Source organism: Carassius auratus, chromosome 11 (genome assembly GCF_003368295.1).
Source record: "Carassius auratus strain Wakin chromosome 11, ASM336829v1, whole genome shotgun sequence".
NCBI classification, from domain to species: domain Eukaryota; kingdom Metazoa; phylum Chordata; class Actinopteri; order Cypriniformes; family Cyprinidae; genus Carassius; species Carassius auratus.
Window position 1 is genome coordinate 5,867,063 of NC_039253.1, and position 20,717 is coordinate 5,887,779.

General features: G+C 36.2%; 1 protein-coding gene across 1 annotated transcript; it reads right to left on the minus strand.

The window, feature by feature from the left end:
• Positions 1 to 2,298: 2,298 nt before the first annotated feature.
• On the minus strand, positions 2,299 to 11,939 carry LOC113110854 (nuclear ubiquitous casein and cyclin-dependent kinase substrate 1-like). The gene is made up of 9 exons (XM_026275084.1): positions 11,905 to 11,939; positions 11,702 to 11,719; positions 10,130 to 10,179; positions 9,878 to 9,974; positions 9,556 to 9,602; positions 9,321 to 9,473; positions 8,923 to 9,078; positions 6,120 to 6,275; positions 2,299 to 4,556 (listed from the first exon to the last, which is right to left on the minus strand). Exons 2-9 carry the CDS (start codon positions 11,716 to 11,718, stop codon positions 4,312 to 4,314), a joined length of 921 nt encoding a protein of 306 aa, XP_026130869.1. The 5' UTR covers position 11,719; positions 11,905 to 11,939; the 3' UTR covers positions 2,299 to 4,311.
• Positions 11,940 to 20,717: the final 8,778 nt, after the last annotated feature.

Below are 20,717 nucleotides of genomic sequence, written 5' to 3' on the forward strand. Positions count from 1 at the left end.
TGCACTCTCTTAATGAATTAATGTGATAAACTGCATGTAATTGTACAAGGTTTAGATGGGCTGTAGCATTTCAAGTCAAGTTTATTTGTATAGCGCTTTTTACAATACAAATAGTTACAAAGCAACTTTACAAAAAAAATAAAAAAACTTCAATATTTAGTAATAGCTTATAAGTGGTGACTGTCAGTTTGTGCACGTATGACAGGATTTGTAGAAAAATGTATACAAGTCGTAGTCAGCCAATCATCATTCAGCATGTCAGACGTCACTGTTTAACGTAATATTAAGCACCCACCCATTGGAGGAAAGAAATGTGGATGGTTCAGTTTTTTTTTTCCTTTCGAGAAATCCATAATACCATTGCATACGTCAAATTTCAACACCTTTTTAGTAAAATGAAAGAAACTGCGCCCTTAGAAAGAAGTTTCTTCTGTTTGAGCATATTGGAGCAGCTGTTTCACATTTACAGGATCACATATTTACATTTATGATACTTTTATTAATTATTTATTTACTACTGAGAAGTATTTATTTATTTTAACTATTATTTAAAAATATTTGATAAACAGGAAATAAGAAATACTTTTTGGAGCCAGAAAACATAATTGCAAACACCTAATGGTTAAAAGTCTTGTTTGAGTCTCATTTTCAAGCAGACTAACTTGACATTTTCACACTCTTTGTTTTACAAGTTCAGGTTTTTTTTTTTTTAAAGTCACTCTTAAACTTCCCTTTTTCCAGAAACTTATTTATCATATTTTTTCCACACTCACACTCATAATGTAATCTGAGGGCACCCTTAAGGGGTAATATAAAACTTATGTAGAAGTAATAGAACTTATGACGTTCCAGGAAGTCCCGTATATAGACAAAGGCATCCAACTATGGCAATAACTGAATAAAATGTGGGTACAGACAAAACAATAAACATACAATTGCTACAATATATGATTCATCTGTGTTCTTCAAGTCATCTTGGGTATTTTTATACGAATATAATATACTTATAATGCAATTCTATCAATTTACAGAATAATACAGGCCTAGGCCTAATGATTTCTTCCTCATTCTCTGATATGAAACCATGTCAGACCACAAAAGGAATTTATTTTTTTTACACTCGACTGTTAATTGAATTTAGATTAATAACATATCATTAAATGTTCTCTGTTTGACAACAGGGTTGCAAACAGGCTCACACACATTGCAATTGTATTCATCATACAGACTGGTTTTCATAGTTGCCGCTCTGTACAGCCTGGGAATGTTTCTAATTCCTCAGTTATGTCGACATCGACATTCTTCTTGCTCTTGTGCGTAGTGACAAGAAATAATAGCCTATTGATCATGTGTAAAAATAAATAAATAAAGGTGTAAAACTAAAGTTGTAGTAAAGTACGGATACCAGAAACATATACTTAAAAACGCACAAATGTGGCTTGCACGTCTTGACTTACACAGATTTGACTACACTGCCATCATGTGTTGGAATTTAGTATCGCGACTGCTGACGACTAGATGTGTATGGAAACAACGATATAATTACAAACTTTAAATCTTAATCTTAAAAACTACTCAAATCAAGTTGGTTTTAGTAGTAACTGCAAAATAAGCACTTTGTATTCCGGCTATTTCTAAACTCTAAATCTTAATTTGATCTTAATTCATATGTTAAAGAATTATAATAGCAACATGAGTGTCTCAAATATCCCCGTTATTCTCAAATAATTCAGACAACTATGCGTTATGCATGTGATTGTTTTTCTTTTCCTTTTTTTTTTTTAGAAACATGCAGTTTTGTCATCATTTGAGATCTCTAAAGTGCAGTAAAATTTTCTTTTAAAGGAATAGTTCACCCAAAAATGTTCATTTTCTGAAAACATACTCATCTTTAGGCCATCCAAGATCTGGATGATTTTGCTTCATTAAAGCAGAATTGAAGAAATGTGGCATTGCATCACTTGCTCACCAGTGGCTCCTTTACAATGAATGGGTGCCGTGATAATGAGAGTCCAAATGGCTGATAAAAACATTGCAGTAACCCACACCACTCCAGTCCAACAAGGTATTGTGAAACAAAAATCTGCATGTTTGTAGGAAACAACTCCAACATTAAGACTTTTCAACTTTAAACCAGTTTTCTGATTTCTGAAATTTAGGATGCTACATTTCTCCAGATCTTTCATGACAAAAAAAAAAAAAAAAAAAAAAAAAAAAAAAAAAACTCATCTACAGCTTGGATAGAAATGTGGATCTTAAAGGAAGATGTTGCACAAAAAGACACCAGTACAAGAGTTACTCATTAAAATGAAGATACATTTTATTTCTTTTCTTAAAAAAACAAACAATACAAAAAAAAAATCTGAGAAAAAGAAAAAAGAAAGAAACAAACCTAAATCAAGCACAAAAAACAAAACATTCATACATTTTTGGACAGCTAGGTTAAAAACCAATTTATAGACAGCACGAGTGGAAATTATTCAGAGATGCCTGGCAGAAAGGATCGAACCTAGACAGAAAAGCCCCTTGAAATGCATCATGGGATATACATCATATGTGTCTGAAATTAAAAACAAGCAGCAACAGAAATATATATTTAATGAGCAAACACACATAAGGTATGAATGGTACAATTCTTCTCCATCCTCAGAGTGCAAATATGCCTCTCTGTCACATCACAGATGCATCTGATCCAGGACTGAAGAAAAACAACATTGGACTTTTTAAAACATTATTTGCTCGGCTGAAGAGATCCCTCAACAACAGCAATACAATCTCGGACAAAAAACGGTACAAGTCCCGGTTTCTGAACGTTTAGCTTCACGGTACAATAAAAAAAAAAAAAAAAAAAAAAAAACAGGCTTTGTAAGGCAGAAACTGTGAGCAAGACTCTAGATTCACATTTCTCGTGCAATTAACCGTTTTAAGGCCCGATCTCAGAACACTCGCTGCATGCCTCTTTAGAGAGAAGAGATGAAAGCATTCGTACTGCAGCCTTTTTGCGAGATGATCTGGTGGACGAAAAAAAAAAAAAAAAAAAAAACACATAAAAAGTTCAGAGTGAAATGAGCATGAATCTAGAAATATTCCAGGTTCGAAATAAGCTTAGCTCAATGAATGAAATCTGCAGAACAGATTATCACAGAAAATAATTCAAAATCATATCTCAAACAAATGCACTTAAAAGGGAGCAAACCTTGTACTGTTGCTGTAAAGACTTCCATTATAAGTGCACAACAAACTGAGGTACAAAGCTTTAAGATTTTCGGTGGAAATTCTGCAGATTTCATAAACAGAACTTGACCTTTTTAACCCAGGATATTCTATTCAAACAGTGACAACATTATTGTTTATACTACACAAATCGAGACAGTTTATCTAAAAGGTAAAACTACAAACTGAATCGCAAACCCTTGATAAAATGTGTACCACGACGAAAGAAAGTCTCAAACATGAGCTTTAGATAGCATTAGTTTCTCCATCTTCAGCTGATGAGCAACATGTAAAGAGCTGCAAGCGCATGTTGAATAAATACAAAACGAATCCTCGGATAAGCACGACCCTGACCGCTAGTATAAAAACAAACGCTGTCAACTATTACGAAACTTTCTAACAAATGGCTTTCTAGATAGTCACTACACAACAAACGCATCGGATCTCATTCAGGGAAACGCTGTTGTAAAACTTTGCAAAACTTTTCATAGGTAAATTGCTGTATTTTGTGGTAAATTTCGCAAATGCGGTTTTGCAAACAAACTGAATGCAACAACACGGTGCTTGTTGGTAAAAACAAGCACAATCTAATCGGCTTTAACAGTTTGTAAACAATTGTGTTCACACTTTTGTTTTTGAGTGAGGCCCTCGGTTGCGATACTTTACACACAAATGGTTTTACGAACATTTTATACAGCAATTCATTTTATGAATGAGGACCATCAGCCGCAACAATGCAGAGTGAACCCTACGCTTAGAAATAAACGGGCAAAAGCATTTTGGGAGAATTCGGTCATGTGATCACCCTGGGCAGAAGCGACACTACTTGGTTTGTAACGATGGGCTTCCCTCAAGATTATACACCCATAAATAAACAGACTCAGACACATTTTACTCAATAATATATATAGATATATACGCTCACAAGTTCTGGGAAAATGTCCTTCGCGATATGGAAATTATAAAAAAAAAAGTTCAAGCCGTTGAGCCAGGCCACAACAGACACTGAAAAAAATCTGAAAAGCAAACAAACTAAAAAAAAAAAAAAAAAAAAAAGGTAAAGGGAAATAGAATAAAGGGACAAGGTTAGTAACATGGCTAGTCTTCCCCGGATTGAGCCTCCTCTTCTGAGCCGTCCTCTTCCTCATCTTCTTCCTCGTCTTCAGGGGCTTCATCCTTCGTTTTTTTGGATGGAGGAGACTCCTTCTTCTCCACCTCTTCTTCCTCCTCCTCATCTTCAAGAGGGCTCTCGGGTTCCTCGTCGTCTTTGGGCGAGGATTTTTCCACTGCTTTAGTAGAACTCGGTCGACCTTTCCCTTTGCCTTTCATAGGGCTGGGGTTCACTGAGGGACAAACAAACACGTTTATAAAGTTTGGGATCAATAATATATATTTTTTTAATGTTTCATTCAGGAAGGATAAAGATAAAAAAGATTTATATTTCAAAAATGCAGTTCTTTTGAACTTTATTCATCAAAGAATTGTGAAAAAATTCAAAAAGAAGCAGCAGCAATTGTGTCAATATTGATAGTTATAATAAATGTTTCTCGTGCATCAAATCAAAATATTAGAATGATTTCTATAGGATCACACTGAACGCTAGTAATGATGAAGAAAATTCAGCTCTGCCATTACATGAATATTACATTTTCACCAGAGACAGTTTATAAGAGACATGCCACTTCCTCAATACAACTATATAAGGAAAACCCGTAACGGCAAAGATGGCGGTTGTATGCACATGTCCCGCCCCTCCTGCTGGAAAGCCAATCATCTGCTTTTAACAGTCAAACTGGGAAACATTTAAGCCCATCGTCTGATTCCACTGATGTATGCGCACAGTTGAGGAACCCTTGCGCATGCGTTTTAAACCTTATTTTGGGGCAAAGTCATCAAAAATGTTCAGCGATTTTTATCATATTTCACTGCTATTTCTATGTCCTGGTGACCAGTGAAAGTGCAGTTCTGACTCTCTGCCCATTCATTTAGATAGGAGCTGGTCTTGTTATTCCGAAATAGCTGCCCGGAGGCATTGCCAAGATGGAGGCCGAGGGGCACAACTTGCCTGAAAGGACTTTGATTTTCACATATTAAAGGAACACTCCACTTTTTTAGAAAATAGGCTCATATTCCAACTACAATTTTACAGTTTTACAATTTTTTAATCCATTCAGCCGATCTCCGTGTCTGATGGTAGCACTTTTAGCTTAGCTTAGCATAGATCATTGAATCTTATTAAACTGTTAGCATCTTGCTCTAATTTATTTTTTGTCGGTCTTAGTACACGATGTAACTACAGAAGAGTTAAGTTTTAAATAGGATAAATATAGAAACCTTTGCTGCCATTTTTGAGCGAGATGCTAACGGTCTAATCAGATTTAATGATCTATGCTAAGCTAAGCTAAAAGTGCTGCCGTCAGACCCCGAGATCAGCTGAATGGATTCAAAAAGGGTAAAACTCAACCGTTTAATTCCAGGGAGGTTGGAAAATTAGCCTTTTTTTTTTAAAAACTATTGGAGTGTTCCTTTAAAACAAAAATGTTATTTCAAAATAGTACTTATTTCATAATATTACTGCTTTGAGGCATATTTTACATAAGAGTCTTTTTTCAAAAACATTAAAATAATCTTACTGATATGTACCTTTCGGCTACAGTAGTACTGCAGTAGGTTTAATCAAACTTCAAAATATTTGGCATATTCGAATTCAACAGCCTCCGGCCAACAACCTTTTTAAGCAATACACGACTTAAATGAGAAAATTAAAGGAATAGTAGACCCCAAAATGATAACGTGTCATTATTTAATGCTAACATAACATACAGATAATTTCAAGCCTGTATGATATTCTTTGTTACGTGGAACACAAAAAGAGATATTGAAGACTCAAGAGTGGCAGTGGTTACCTGTGGCCTTTAGTCGGGGTTTAGGGGACTTCTTGTCCTTCTTCTCCACTCTCCTTCCTCCTCTCGGCACTACTTTTTTGCCTTTCTTTTTGGAGTGCCCATAGTCGCTGTCATCATCATCATCCACCATGAAGTCTTCGTCACTGCCTGACTCTTCTGCAACAGAGAAAATTGTAATATATGAGTGCTTTATTACTGGCTTAAGTAAAAAGGCTTAGATTATTATTCAATATGTTTTACAGTGCGTTCACACCAGATGCGACTTGCACAAATAAATTGTGCTATTCGCACGTAGTTGGATGCTTTTTGAGTTCATTTGCTTCATTCGCGCAGGAAATTAACTTTACAACAGACGCAAATTTGCGTCAAGGGAGGGGCTTTTGCAGTTGAGTTCATGCAGCCTTAGGATTTCAACCACAATTTATTCGGATCATTTTCAAAATATTACTGGCATCATAATATGCACTCTCAAAATAAGAGCACTCTCAACTCGACATCCTTCTGACATTCGCCGCTGACTCTGAAATCTCTTTAGTGGTTCAACATAAAATATAATTTGCTTTGGGTAAATCTAACAGGTAATCTTTGGTCTTTATTCAATTACCGTAATTTTCGGACTATAAGTCGCACCTGAGTATAAGTCGCATCAGTCCAAAAATACGCCATGACGAGGAAAAAAACGTATACAAGTCGCATTTATTTAGAACCAAGAGAAAACATTACCATCTACATCCGCGAGAGGGCGCTCTACGCTGCTCAGTGTAGACTACAGGAGCACTTAGCAGCATCTCTGGAAGCATAGAGCAGTGGTTCCCAACCTTTTTCCTTGGGGCCCCCCCATGTACATATTTAACAACCCGTGATTGTTATTTTGTATATATAAATACACACATATGCATGTATATATTTAATATTTTTATTTATTTATAAATTATTTCTATTTATATATAATATAAATTATGTATAAATGTGTATACATGCAAAACAAATTAAATTAATACATGCATATGCGTGTATTTATATACAAAATAATTATACACAGTTCACACACATATATGATGCAAACACAAACTTTTATTTTGGATGCAATAAAAAAATTTTCCCATTACTAATATATATATATATATATATATATATATATATATATATATATATATATATATATAGGGGTGTAATGGTTCACAAAATTCATGGTTCGGTTCGATAAGATACAATTGTGTCACAGTACGGTTAGGTACGTTTTTGATACCGCAAAAAGAAATGCCAGAGAAATTTCCTTGATTTCTTTTTTTTTTTATATTAAAACTAACATAATAAAGTGTGATATTTTTTACTTGGAGTAATTCTGGAGCTAAAATTGATTCTTCTTATGAGCATATAAAACAAAACATCTTCTTGGAAAAAATGAAATTGTAGTAGTTATAAACCAAGGTTTATTTTATTTCAGATTAACATTTGAGGGCAGCAATTGTATTCATGTCAAAATAAAACCGTCGTAATGTTACTTGAAGGCATTATAGCCTACTATTCCTGCCAAACTTTCATGGTTCGGTTAGTGTTACTACAGTAAATCCATGGTGAATGTTGCAGATCTGGACACTGGATAGTTCATTCACGGCACAATGTTTCTTCCTGGTTTCCACGTGCTGTTTGATCCGTTAATAACGGAGAAATGTGAATGTTTCTCTCTAGATCTCGCAGCGATGTTATTACTTCTGTGGCAAATTCAAATGCTTTCTTTACTGGATCTCTTATTAGCGCTGTGTAGTAACAGCATGATCACGATCGGCTCGATCGCTGCACTGGTCCAAACTGATTAACGGTCCGTCAACCACACAATAACGAGCAGTTTCGTTCCGCTTGCATTATGTTTGCCATTTGATGTTGGGCACTGTTGTGGTCGCGTCGGCGTCTCTTACATTATGAGCGCGCTTGCCACGCGCAACGCGCCTACATTTGAAATAATGAAATTGTACTTGAAATTGGCATTGTTAGCATATGATTTTTTCAAAACTTTGAAAAAATATTTTTATATAAAATGATTAGTAGAACATTTTATGCATCTTTGTTCACCTCAAAGCATATCCGCTCCCGCGCCCCCCCTGTGAACTCTGGCGCCCCCCTGAGGGGGGCGTGGACCCCAGGTTGGGAACCAATGGCATTGAGCACCCTCTGGCAGCTGTAGATGTTAATGTTTTCTCTTGGTTCATTTCTCCTGGTTCATATCAAATTAATTTTTATAAATAAGTCGCACCTGACTATAAGTCGCAGGACCAGCCAAACTATGAAAAAAAGTGTGACTTATAATCCGGAAAATACGGCAATCTATTTCTTCCAAGCAAGATCCTTTTTATTCCTGTTTCTGTAAAAGTATGAAGTATCATCATACAGCTCCGGGTATCACATACAGCGACGATGACTTTGTTCTCCATTGTTCTTTTGGATATTCCCTCCACTCGCTACGTCGTAATCACTTCACTACTAGAGCAAGCTCCTGATTGGTTAACAGGATGCTACATTTCAGATTTTTTAAACGCGCTTCAAAACAACTGAAATGTTAAATTTGCATGCATCTATCACAAGAATAGTGTCTTTTGCGCCGCTTCATTAGCATGAATTGCGCCACAGGATGTCTATTCATGACTTAACATGTAAATCACTCGCGCTAAACGCTTCATTCGCGTCTGGTGTAAACGCACCAATATCTTTTGCCAGGCAAAAATCATTAGCATCTGTACACGATGTTAATAATAATGATGCTTAATCAGAGTTTAACAACAGAGTTAAAAACTAGCACACTTACGGTCCAGGTATGCCTGCTGTTCCTCATCCTTTTCCTCATCCTCACTGCCTCCGTCTCCCAGAAGGATTTCTCTCTGTTTGGACACGGCCTTTGACGCAGCCTGCCTCACCTGCCTCGGTTTCCTGCTCACCTCTTTATCATCATCATCACTGTCATCTGCAGAGGAATCACAAGTGTTATGCATATCAGATGCACCCACATTTACATTCATGCTTCATTTCTGATTTCAGCACCTGCACTCCTAAACTGTGATTGTTTTATATATTGATCACATGATCTTATTCCGTCTTAATGGGCAGTTCTTAGCCAAAATAGGACTAGATTTAGACTAGACTATGCTGATAGTTTAACGTCTGGTGCTTCATGTTTAATGCATGTCTTGTGTATCTGCGACTCACCTCCACCTCGTTTCCTCTTCAGAGACTTTTTGCCTGGCTTCTCTGCCTTTGCTTTCTTTCCCTTTTTGGCCTTTTTGTCATCAAAGTCACTTCCTCCATCTTCGTCTTCCTCTTTCTCTCCAAAGTCGTTGTCTTCATCACTACCGAAATCATCTGCAAAACACAAGATAAGCGATTAATCATCTTTGTATAAATCTATAATTCAACTACCGTGGATGAAACTAACGTAATTCACCTGCTGAATCATTTTTGGATTTGGAGAGTTTGTCATCGGAGTCCTCGCTGTAAGACAAGAGAAAAGGAGCGTTAGTAGTTTGCTCTTTGAAAGAAAACGTCCTACTGTGTGGTATTTATTTCCTAGTTATAATTAACTGCCGCATATGTGGGTCATAGGAGAAAATGGATCTCAAAAAGGTTTGCGTTCCCCAGAGATCCGAACGCATGCGAAAACCAGTCAGGAAATACACTCTTTCGCACCATTTGGTACATATTAAGTTATTCAAAACGCATTATTCTGATACTACTTGTTGAAACACTAAAAATAGACAGATTCTTGCCTCTCTTCCTGCGAATTCTTAGACTTCTTGTTCTTGATTTCACGAGGTGGAGCACGTATCTTCTTAGTTGTTTCCTTTTCTCTCCCATAGTCCTCATCTGAAGACAAAAACAAGGACAGATTGAACCAAGTACACAATAGCACAAACTGATTACATAATATGCCAATACGGAGTAAACATGCAATTAGTACTGTTGACATACATTAATACTTTTCCGAAGCTTAAACAATGGATTTAGAGATGGTTTATTACCTGCATCGTCAGATTCGTTGAACTGGGAGTAATTCACCACCTTTCTGTTCCTGTAAGAGAGACAACAAACTGTGAAGAGAGTTTCCAAGCACACATTTGTGATGCAGCGGTGCATGTGGAATTAATTCACGTTTTAAGGGCTTACAGACCATCGGAAGGTGGTCAGCATTTCTTCAGGAAACTAAAGCTCATTTAACATGCCTCGCTTCGTTATGTTTTCTTGAATTAATGATCGTTAAACAGTACCTTAATTAGCATTTCAATGAGGGTTTCATTAATACTGCAGTCTTGTCCTATTTAACCACTCAGGCCACTCAACAGTGTTGAGATGCTTGAAGAGCTACAAGTTACTTCGAAGTAATTAGATGGATAATAAGACTTTTTGGGTTATAATTTTAAATACACTAGAGGGGAAATGGTGTTGAAACCATTTCCAACCAGAAATTGCTAGTAAATTTGACAAATAGTTACAAAGAAATGGCAGGTAACACACAATTTTTAAGTATTGAGACCGAATAGTATTCTCTCCTATTATTCACAAAAAAATTAATTCAGAGAACACAAAGATATTATACAGAATACAATATACTTTAAAAGATTTTAAAATGCGCAGGAATGTTGTCATTCACCATTTCCTTTTCATCAGAAATAATAATTTAAGCTTGCGAAATCAGTTCGGCGGAAATGTCTCATTTACACGTTTATCAGTAACAATAGTTAGTACTGTCAGACTCTTTTCATAATATGTGTTTTAATAACAGAGCTTATTCAAGTTTTATTGTAAAACCAGTATATTTTGCCAATGGTGGATGTTTGGGAGGGCAGCGCGGGACCATTTTAAAGTCGATACATGATGAATGCGTGAAGGATTTCATCTTTTGTAGATAAAAATAACACCTAGCCATATATACTAATCTGCTTGTGTCGTTTGAACTCAAAATGTGGAGAGTGAATATAAAATTTTTATATTTTTGTGGTAATATGGGGGAGGTGTGGTCGCTCTAAGCCACCCCGCCCCCCTCTGACGTCACCCGCGTCGTGTTAATTTAACGGTATCAAAAAATAAAAAAAATCCCTCTAACGTGCTTCCCTGTTCAAAAACACCAACGGGCTTTCGCGACCCATTATTTCTGCATCACTGATAGATTTGCGCAAATATGTGCGCACAACAGGTTACAAAATCACTAGAGAGGGCCAACGAGCACCTTCAGAGGGGATTTATTACCCCTCCTGACGCTTTGGCGAGGATGAATGGGAAGCCATATTCTCACAAAGAAACACGAAACCTTTGAGAGTTTCTCACACAACACGTATACGTTATATTCTGAAATGTAGGTAAGTTAGGTGATGCACAAGCAACATCAGATCGCAGAATCCTTGTCTAAGAAACGTCTAACGTTAGCCATAAATATAAAAGACACAGTCCTCCGCCACTGGGAAGGGGACAACGAGCAAAATACATTCACGTATGAGCAAAAAACGTTACGAAATCGAGCTCTAAACAAGAAGCTAAGGACGCCTGGCACATGCGTGAAGCCCAGGACTCAGCAGGACGGACGGAAACACACGTACCTCACTGGTCTTGCCATTCTGCAGGAATACTGTAGAGGTTAAAATTGTGAAAGAGCAGAAGAAAATGCAGACGAAATGTGGTATTTTAAAACACAAGAGGGCTAAAGGTGACGTCGCCAAACCAACGCCCTCTCCTTGTGGTAAAAAATGAAACAATGCGGGAAACACTCCTGCTCTACGAAAGTATTTAGTTTAAATTGTACCTTCAGCTACTCAAAATGGTGAATAAAACAAACTGAAACTGCAGCCTTCGCTCAACCTAACGATTGGAGGGTGGGCGGGGAATTGTTGTTTAAACCCCGCCCACTCGGCCAGATTTGCCCAGAGAGCGACGCTATTGGTCAGTTTGAACGAGTGTTTGATTTGGGATTGGGTTTCGCGGCTGTCGATCAGACATAGGGTCTCCAAAGCAATTACCCTCCCCCTCTTTTGCGGATAGGTTGAAACAGCATGGTTCAGAAACAAAAAGAGGCCCTTACGATATGCAAGACGTCCCAGTTTAAGTGTAGACCAACTTTGTTTCCTTTGAAATTAAGTTAATATAAATTAATAAGTGCTTTAAGTAATGGAAACCCCCAGTGTATTCATTTTTGCAGGATAATGGCCTAAAATGGGATTTTAAGTAGACTATTACTGCAAATATATTGATAGTAATGCTAACGGTAAACATTCCTAATATTGCTTAACCCTGATATCATATTCCATTATTTAAATTCATATGATAAGAATGTTAATGTTCATTATTATTTGAATGAGAAATCATGTAAATATATATTTTACTTCCCTCATCATTCCAAATGATGATTCTCAGTTATGAAGAAATGCTGTAAACCTAATCTAATGTCCCCAGACCATCTCCCCTCAGCTTGGTTGGCTTTGTTCTGTTTGATCAATTGACATTGTGTCTCAGTAATGATCTTAGTTTGTTGATCTTTCAGTTTTTTTCTCTTTCTCTGAAATAAAGTTTGTGTAAATTAATATGTGATTTGAGAGCATAGAAAAGAAGGGGTTTAGAAAGGTTTAAGACTCACAAAGTATTGATTTTAGCTGACTTTTATTCTAAAATGTGCCTCAACTTGATAATATTTGCATTTTTTTTTTATTGCAAATTTAATAATATATATATTTTTTAATGTCAATCTTCACTTGTTTTTATGTTATAAAGGCTTAAAACATCCACCCTTGCGATTTAGATGGAAATGAATGTGAATAGCGATGCAGGCTGCTTGATATTCAGGCTCCAGAGTCACATGACTGCAAGGCATCTCTATTCCAGCATAGTCAATGTATCTAACATATCATTTCAAAGGATTTTTATGCACACATGAAATGCAGTGACTGTGTATTTCTCTTTATTTCTGTTCCAGGAATAAGGATTTCTCCCTCTTTATTCCCCCAGTCTGGGATCCTCTCCGCTCAGCAGTTATTGAAGTGAGGAGAAGGTATGTCTCCATGGCAACCAGGTATGATTCTCATCCATTTGATTTATTTATTTAGTTGCCCATCCATCAGTGTTTGCATTTCTTCAGCCCTCTCTAATCTTCCAAAGCATCGCCGGATGAGTTCCCGAGGATGAAATCTGCTACTATCAAGGGTCAGTCGTCTCATATGGTTTTTGTTTATTTGGATGCATGTCATCTGTTGCCACAGCAACCACTCCCTTTTCTCCCTGGAGGGCACACAGAAATCACATCTCTGCTGTCACAAAAAGTAGGACATGTGCAAAAAAATGCTCACGCAGGCTATAACACCATACAGATGTGGGGCCCACATGCATAAACTTGTGTTTGCTCACAGCTCATGGGCAAAGTACAGTGGAGTGCAATTAAATCACTAGCTGCTGTTATACAAGGGGCTTAGAATCCTTGTCAGCGCAAACATTTATTTCATCTGGTAAAAACTACATTTAAATATTGGTGAATCATGCAAAATATCTCAAAATGTGTCCTAACCTGCTCTCAAAATCCCCCCAAAATAAATGGATTTTTTTTTTCAATCCAGAATGTTTGTAGAACCAATCACTTGTTTTTGCATTGTGAATAATAAATAAACTAAAGAAAATAATAATAATAATAATTATTATTATCATAACAGTATTAATACAATCAGTTATTTAGACTGCTGTCTGAGAAGATTGCATTTTGTTAAAGTTACTAAATAAATATATCTAAATAAATTAAGAAAATAATTTAGTTGGAAAAGAGGAAAATGTCACAATGCAAAAATCCCAATTGTTTTCAAATATGCTTAATTTTCTTAATGCAAATTATAATTTTGATTATAATACATATGTTTTGTCTTCTAGGTTGAAATGTGACCTGGGCATATTTACTAAGATGCATTCAGGTAGGTATCTCATAAATGTTGAGCTAATGCTTTGAATGGAAACATATATAAACATCTTAATAATTTGATCACAATTTTTTAAATGCCCCCAGAAAATGCCATAACTGATAGTAGCTTGTCCATTGTCACTCTACAGTTGCAAGGCTAATAAAAGCACACAAGAGGGCAGTATGGCACTGCTATGAATTTGTAATCCAGTTTTGTTTAGAGAAATTGATATTTTAATAATACGGCTGTTATGCAGTTTTAGTTTTTCCTGTGTGATCTGAGCTCATGTGCAAAACCATTGTGATTATATAAAAATTTCTTGACTGTGTAATTTCTGTATGTGGGTTCTGTATATTGTAGTCTGTTACCTGACCACATGCACTCAAAAAAATAACTCTTTGAACGAACATAAAAAAATCATGGAAAGGATTTCCACATGATTAATTTGCTTTATTTCAGCATTATGCAACTCTGTTACTCCAATTTAATGTACTTACATTGGGTCACCTTAATTTATTAAGGTTGATTCAACTTATTTACTATGGTTGGGCAAAGCTTAATTTAATAGTGTCAGCCCAACTAATCTGCAATGTTTTGGACAATGTTTTTAATAATTAAGTTCATTTTACAAAATAAGTTTAAGTAAACTTAACAACCCTTAATAGAGTCAACAAACAACAAATGAGTTAATTGAACCTGAAAATGTTAAATAATGATGACATAAAATTTGAATAATGCCATTTTAGGAATGCCACCCCCTTGCATTAGGATCATGAGCAGCTGATTAAAATTACTTTTCATTAAAACCTTTCTATAAGTACAGCTTATCAAGCATATCACAAACATATTTAAGTTACAGACCGTTTGTTTCTTTGTTTGTTTTGTTCTAAAACTTATTAGAACAACTTAATTGCTATAAATTGTATTACTCATCTACCTATCTAATGGTGCTACACTTCTCCAAGAGGGTGACAGAATAACAATTACCCATAATACACTGCAGAAATCCTCAGCCAATGAGATGCAAGTCTGTGTTGGTTTCACTAATATGTTACCTTTACACAAAAATGTTATGTTGGCTGAACAAATAATTTTTAAGTAAAGCTGACAATACACACTTTTTTGTTGAATGAACTAGATTAAATCAAGTTCACATTGTTAAATAAATTTTTTTAAGTAATCATAACATGAACGGATTAAGTAAAATTAGCAAAGGTGAAAGTACATTTTTTTGAGTGTGTGCTTAAGCCATGCGTAACAAATTCAGTGTCTTTATTGTACTCTACAGCACAAAATATCAAACCAAGAGCCATTTATTTTAAAGAAATGTAAAAACTACATAAAAAACACAGACACCAAAGATACTGTGAAGTTTATAAAACTGAAGTTGTTTAATTTGTCCTTAAGTTATACTGTTATATGTGGATAAAAATATCAGGGGCAACATAAAGGATTTATAAGGTCATGAAAGGAGTTGAATAGCACAGGTTCAGTAAGTGTTGTTTATAATGCTAATCTCATGTTTAATGTGAAATAGTTTCCCGAAAATGAAATTTAGCTGACAATTTACTCTCCCTCAGGCCATCCAAGATGTAGACGAGTGTGTTTCTTCATCAGAACAGATTTGGAGAAATGTAGCATTGCATCACTTGCTCACCAGTGGATCCTCTGCAGTGAATGGGTGCCGTCAGAACGAGAGTCCAAACAGCTGATACAAACATCACAATCATTCACAAGTAATCCACACTCCTTCAGTCCATCAGTTAATGTTCTACTGCATATTTAACAAATCTATCATTAAATCACTTCTGGACAAAATAAGAGTCCATAATAACTCCTCCATCTCATGTTGTCCTCTCACATCATCATATTTGTTTAGAGCTGTTTTGGACTGTAAGATGTTAATTGATGGACTGGAGTCGTGAGGATTACTTGTGGATTAGGCTGTTTTATATTACTGATGGCACCCATTGCACTACTTTTTTAGGTCCTGTGGCGAAACCTCTGAAACTTGTTTATTTGAATGTTGTGCCATTGTAAGTGCATGCATGTTGTCAATAGATTGTAATTTGTATTGAACCCGGGACATTTTCTGCTAGACCAGCCCCAAACTAGTACTTCCTAGCATGAACCTTCCTTGACCAACATGCAAATTCATGCTGCAGGCTAATGCATATTAGAGGGGCACCCACAGAGTGTCAGGTTGTTTAGCATGCGAGGATTGGGTTGCAGGTTGCATTTAAAAGAGCAGGTATTTTCTCTCACCAAACATCATCCCCATCCTGAAACAAGCAGGAGTCCGGATGCAGCTGAACCTCTGATAGCACACTTCAGTCAGTGCTGTGGGGAGTTTATTCAAATAGATCTCAACTCCCCGCAGCCTGTTTTACACACAAACACGCAGCGAGAACCCAGTCTAGGGATTTAGAATTTTAAAACGTACTTATTTACAATCGCAGGCAGACTATTTTTGAACAAGAGCCCTGCAGAAAAACGAGAGGAGACTCGCAGTAAGAGGACGGCGGGAAAAAGTAATAATGTCTTTTTTATTAAAGTATGCCAAATTAAAGAATCAGATAGGTCGTTAAACCCGTTATATCTAAATGATGGATATTTCTTAATACGAATATACTTTATTTTATGGTGTCATTTTCAATCAGCTTATGCAAAAAATTTGAAAATAGCATATAAAAGTTAACTATTACTTATAAGAGAAAGATGTCATCAAAAATGTTTAACGTCATTTCCACCACAGAAATGAATAAGTAACATGAGATGTGGTGGAAAGGATATATATAAAAAAAAAAATATTCGGATGAGATTTTAAGTCCAAATGTGTACTTTTATATATAGATATAACCCAGATATTTTTTTTCCCACCAACTCACTGATCATAAATCTTCTATGTTTAGCAAGAAGCTCCACACAGGCACCGTTTTACTCAGATTTGCTTTGTTTCTCTTTAATCCTGAAAATAATTAGTTTCCGTGATCCTCCCCAAAACGTTCTCGAACATTATACATGAAGCAACACTGAGTTTTAATCTGCAGTAAACTCCAGATGGCTTGGAGAAGGACTTTGAAACCAACGACAAGGAATGGGTGAAAAATTAGGGGCCGCAGAGCTTTAACGGCCCGCAAAGCAACTTATTTAAATTAGAACAAAGGCGCTCCGGGATGAAACACTCTCCTCAGCCAGAAGGCATTTTAAAGCTAGAATATATTCAATGCTAATGCCTTTGAAACTTCCAAGAGAGATGTTTTAAGGAATTCTTAAGCCGTATTGAAGGGTTTAAAAACTTCCACACAGCTAGATAAAATCTTTAAATTATTAAATCTTTAGAATGTTCGTTTCTAACAGTCAACTGAAAAAATGAGGCGTATAAACTATTGCTAAAAAAAGGATTCCATTAAGTCTGTACAAAAAATAAGTCTTAAAGGTCAAACACTGTACGAGAAGATATTCTCCATAAAAACTACTTCTGATGAAGTTGGTAAGCCAAGGTAGTCTTGGTGGTTAGTTAGTTTACATTAGTTTACATTAATGCATTTACTGTGGATAATGCACTGCATTTTGATGTTTCCACAAGGCTAGTTGAATAAATCACTTACTAATCTTGTCTGTGCAAAGTTAAATTCACATTTTTTTCTGTCATGATTATGCAAAGACCATAAAACAAAGGTTTGCTTACTTTGAAATGTACAGCTTATTGTTCAACTCTACAGTTTTTTAATATGTGAACCTGGATCACAAAATGAGTCATAAGGGTCACTTTTTTTTCAAATTAAGATTTATACCTAATCTGAAATCTGAATAAATAAGGTTTTTAATTATGCATGGTTTGTTAAGATAGAACAGCATTGGCTGAGATATAACTATTTGAAAAAAAAAAAAAAAAAAAAAAAGTTGAGAAAATCGCATTTAAAGTTGTCCAAATTAAGTCCTAAGCAATGCATATTACTAATCAAAAATGAAGTTTTGAGATATTTACAGTAGGAAATTTACAAAACATATTAATCAAATATGATCTTTAATTAATATCCTAAAGATTTTTGGCATAAAAGAAAAATAATTCAGAGCTATTGCCTCAGATATACCCGTGCTATTATGCCTGATTTTGTGCTCCAGGGTCACATATAGGTCCTATGAAATAATATTCCCATATTATTCTTATTTTAATTTTTTTATATCCACCAGTTGAAAATTGTGATCACTCCAAAAGTAATAGCCTACCAAACCTCTCCACTGTTTACATAGAGCCAATTTTCACTCAGAAATTGCAACATTTCACAAATAAGTACACAGAAAAGGCTAGTAACATTGAATAAAACATGAACTTTTGTAACAGAAAGACTAAAAGAGTATTTCCTTATAAAACATAATTCAGTAAATCTTTTGTTTTTCGGTAGCATTAGCGATGCTAGCCTTAGTGACAGCACACACAATCTGTAGAGTCTACATATGTGCAAAGCGCTGTTTAATAGAGCCAAATCCTCCTGAAATAGATCCCATATCATAAAGCTGTCTGGTTGAGATGCATTTCAAGAGCTCCCAATCTACATAATGCAAGTCAGTTGATTTTAAGCCGTTTGCCTTGGCCAGGCAAATGAGCGGCAGCTCTTTCCATATGTTCATGTGAGTAAACAGACATGCTGGATTGTGTCATAACTGTTTGTCTCTATAGACATCAGCCACCTGTTTGGGAAATCTGCTTTATGTTCTCAAATCCAAACGATAATGTGACATGTCAGGTTGTGTCAGCTGCCGCCGCCCCACCACGGCGTCACGGGTGCGTGTTTGCAAGGGCATATGTGTGTCGCCTGTTCTCAGCAGGTCTTAAGATATTCAAGAAGCTTGTGTGATGCATTACATGTGACCTGGTGATAAAAATTTGAAAAAGTCTCTAGTTTTTTTTCTTTCTCCTCCTCAGTGGCGCACACTCGTCGAAAATCTGTCATCTCTTCTGGTGTCTGCAGAGACGGATCAAAGCGGGAACAGGCAGTCAGCGAGAGGGGGAAAGAGAGAGATTTCGGGGTGAACCAGAGGACGCAGCCTCTTCTGTTAAACAGGGTAACCCAGTTGCTGCCAGATTGAAGAAAGCCTGCTTCTCTGTAAACATATTCAATTAAGACATCAAACTTCTAACCGTACGATGAAAAAGAATGCCGATGAGGAGAAAGACGGGTTCGGGGTCGAACTGTGTGCCTCCGCTGCTTTTCTCTGATTTAGAAACAGACTTCTTTTGATTAAATAATCATCGCTTCGTAGAAATGCAAGTTGCGGACCAGACGTGCACGTAGACACAGCTGAAATTTAATGAGCTCTGTAAGATGCCGCAGAAGTGCTGCTGTTTTTAAGACCTCTGGATAAAGCTTCTTTAGATCAGGGGGTTCATGCTGCGTTCCAACGGTTTCCAACATCCTACTTGGAAAAGTGCAATAGAATGCCACAAACCAGACTTCCAACTGTGAAACCAGAATTTGGATCAGCATACTACTCTTACTATTTCTTCTATATTTATATGGTAGTAATATTCCAAATTTAGATAATGTTATCTGACAGGTTTCCTGAACACGCCACATCGGCCATTGGTCAGACAAACAGATATTCCCGCCCTAATCTTATGTTATAGAGTGCAACTGTAAGGTTTCTCCATAGCCTAAATTATTTTTAACAATAACTTAAACCTTTGAAGACAGACCAGTGAGCTACAAGGTCGTTAATCGATGTTATTTGGTTTAGTTGAAGAAATCAGCCCACATTATTTAAGGAACAAGTATTCCTGGTAAAAAAACTGAGACATTTGTAGAAACGTTTTCACATCTGTGTTGCATGGAATTGTGGGCAGTTTTAGCCCAAAAAGCATGAAGGACCCAGATGTAGTGCTGTACAATTTAGCCACCTTTGCTATTATATAGCTTTCGCCAGGTTTTATAAGCTTTCTGGGTTGGAACTGAGCTCTGTAGCATGGTTGATCTGGGCACCCCTCTGTGTTATTGCCTGAAAGGATCCTTAGGTTGAATCCCGCAAACCATTTAGATCCAGTCTCCCCAGTGCACACCTTGTTTAAATGGTGCACCACAATCTTCTGATGCTGCATAATATTGATTTGTCCACGAAATAAGTTGTTTTGTCTGAATCAGGAGAGAAATATGCACAAATTAAGCACCATTTACAAGCAAGTAAAAATTTCTAAAAGGTAACAGGGAGAGGGCTGGAGAAAGCATAATTATGGAATATTGACAAGTATTTTGACCAGAAACAACTTTTTCATGTCTTAACGAAGGATTTGTTTACTACATTTTCGCTTCACAATATGTTTATTTATGGACAGGTGTGGAGTAAATTACTTGTGGATTATAGTCATCTGTTTTTCAGCTGTTTGGACTCTCGTTCTGATGGCACCCATTAACTACATAGGATCCACTGGTGAGCAAGTGATGTTACATTTCTTCATATATGTTTTGATGAAGAAACAACATAATCTACATCTTGGATGGCCTGCAGGAGGATGAATTTACAGCAGTTTTATTTTTTTGTGTGAACTATTCCTTTAATAGTCTTAATCCAGCACTATATTTGACCACATAATCCGACACATCTATGAGATTTAGAGCTGTCTGATTTTATACTTAATGCATTGCATGTGCATTTTGAATGTGTTCTCATGTCTTTGACGTGT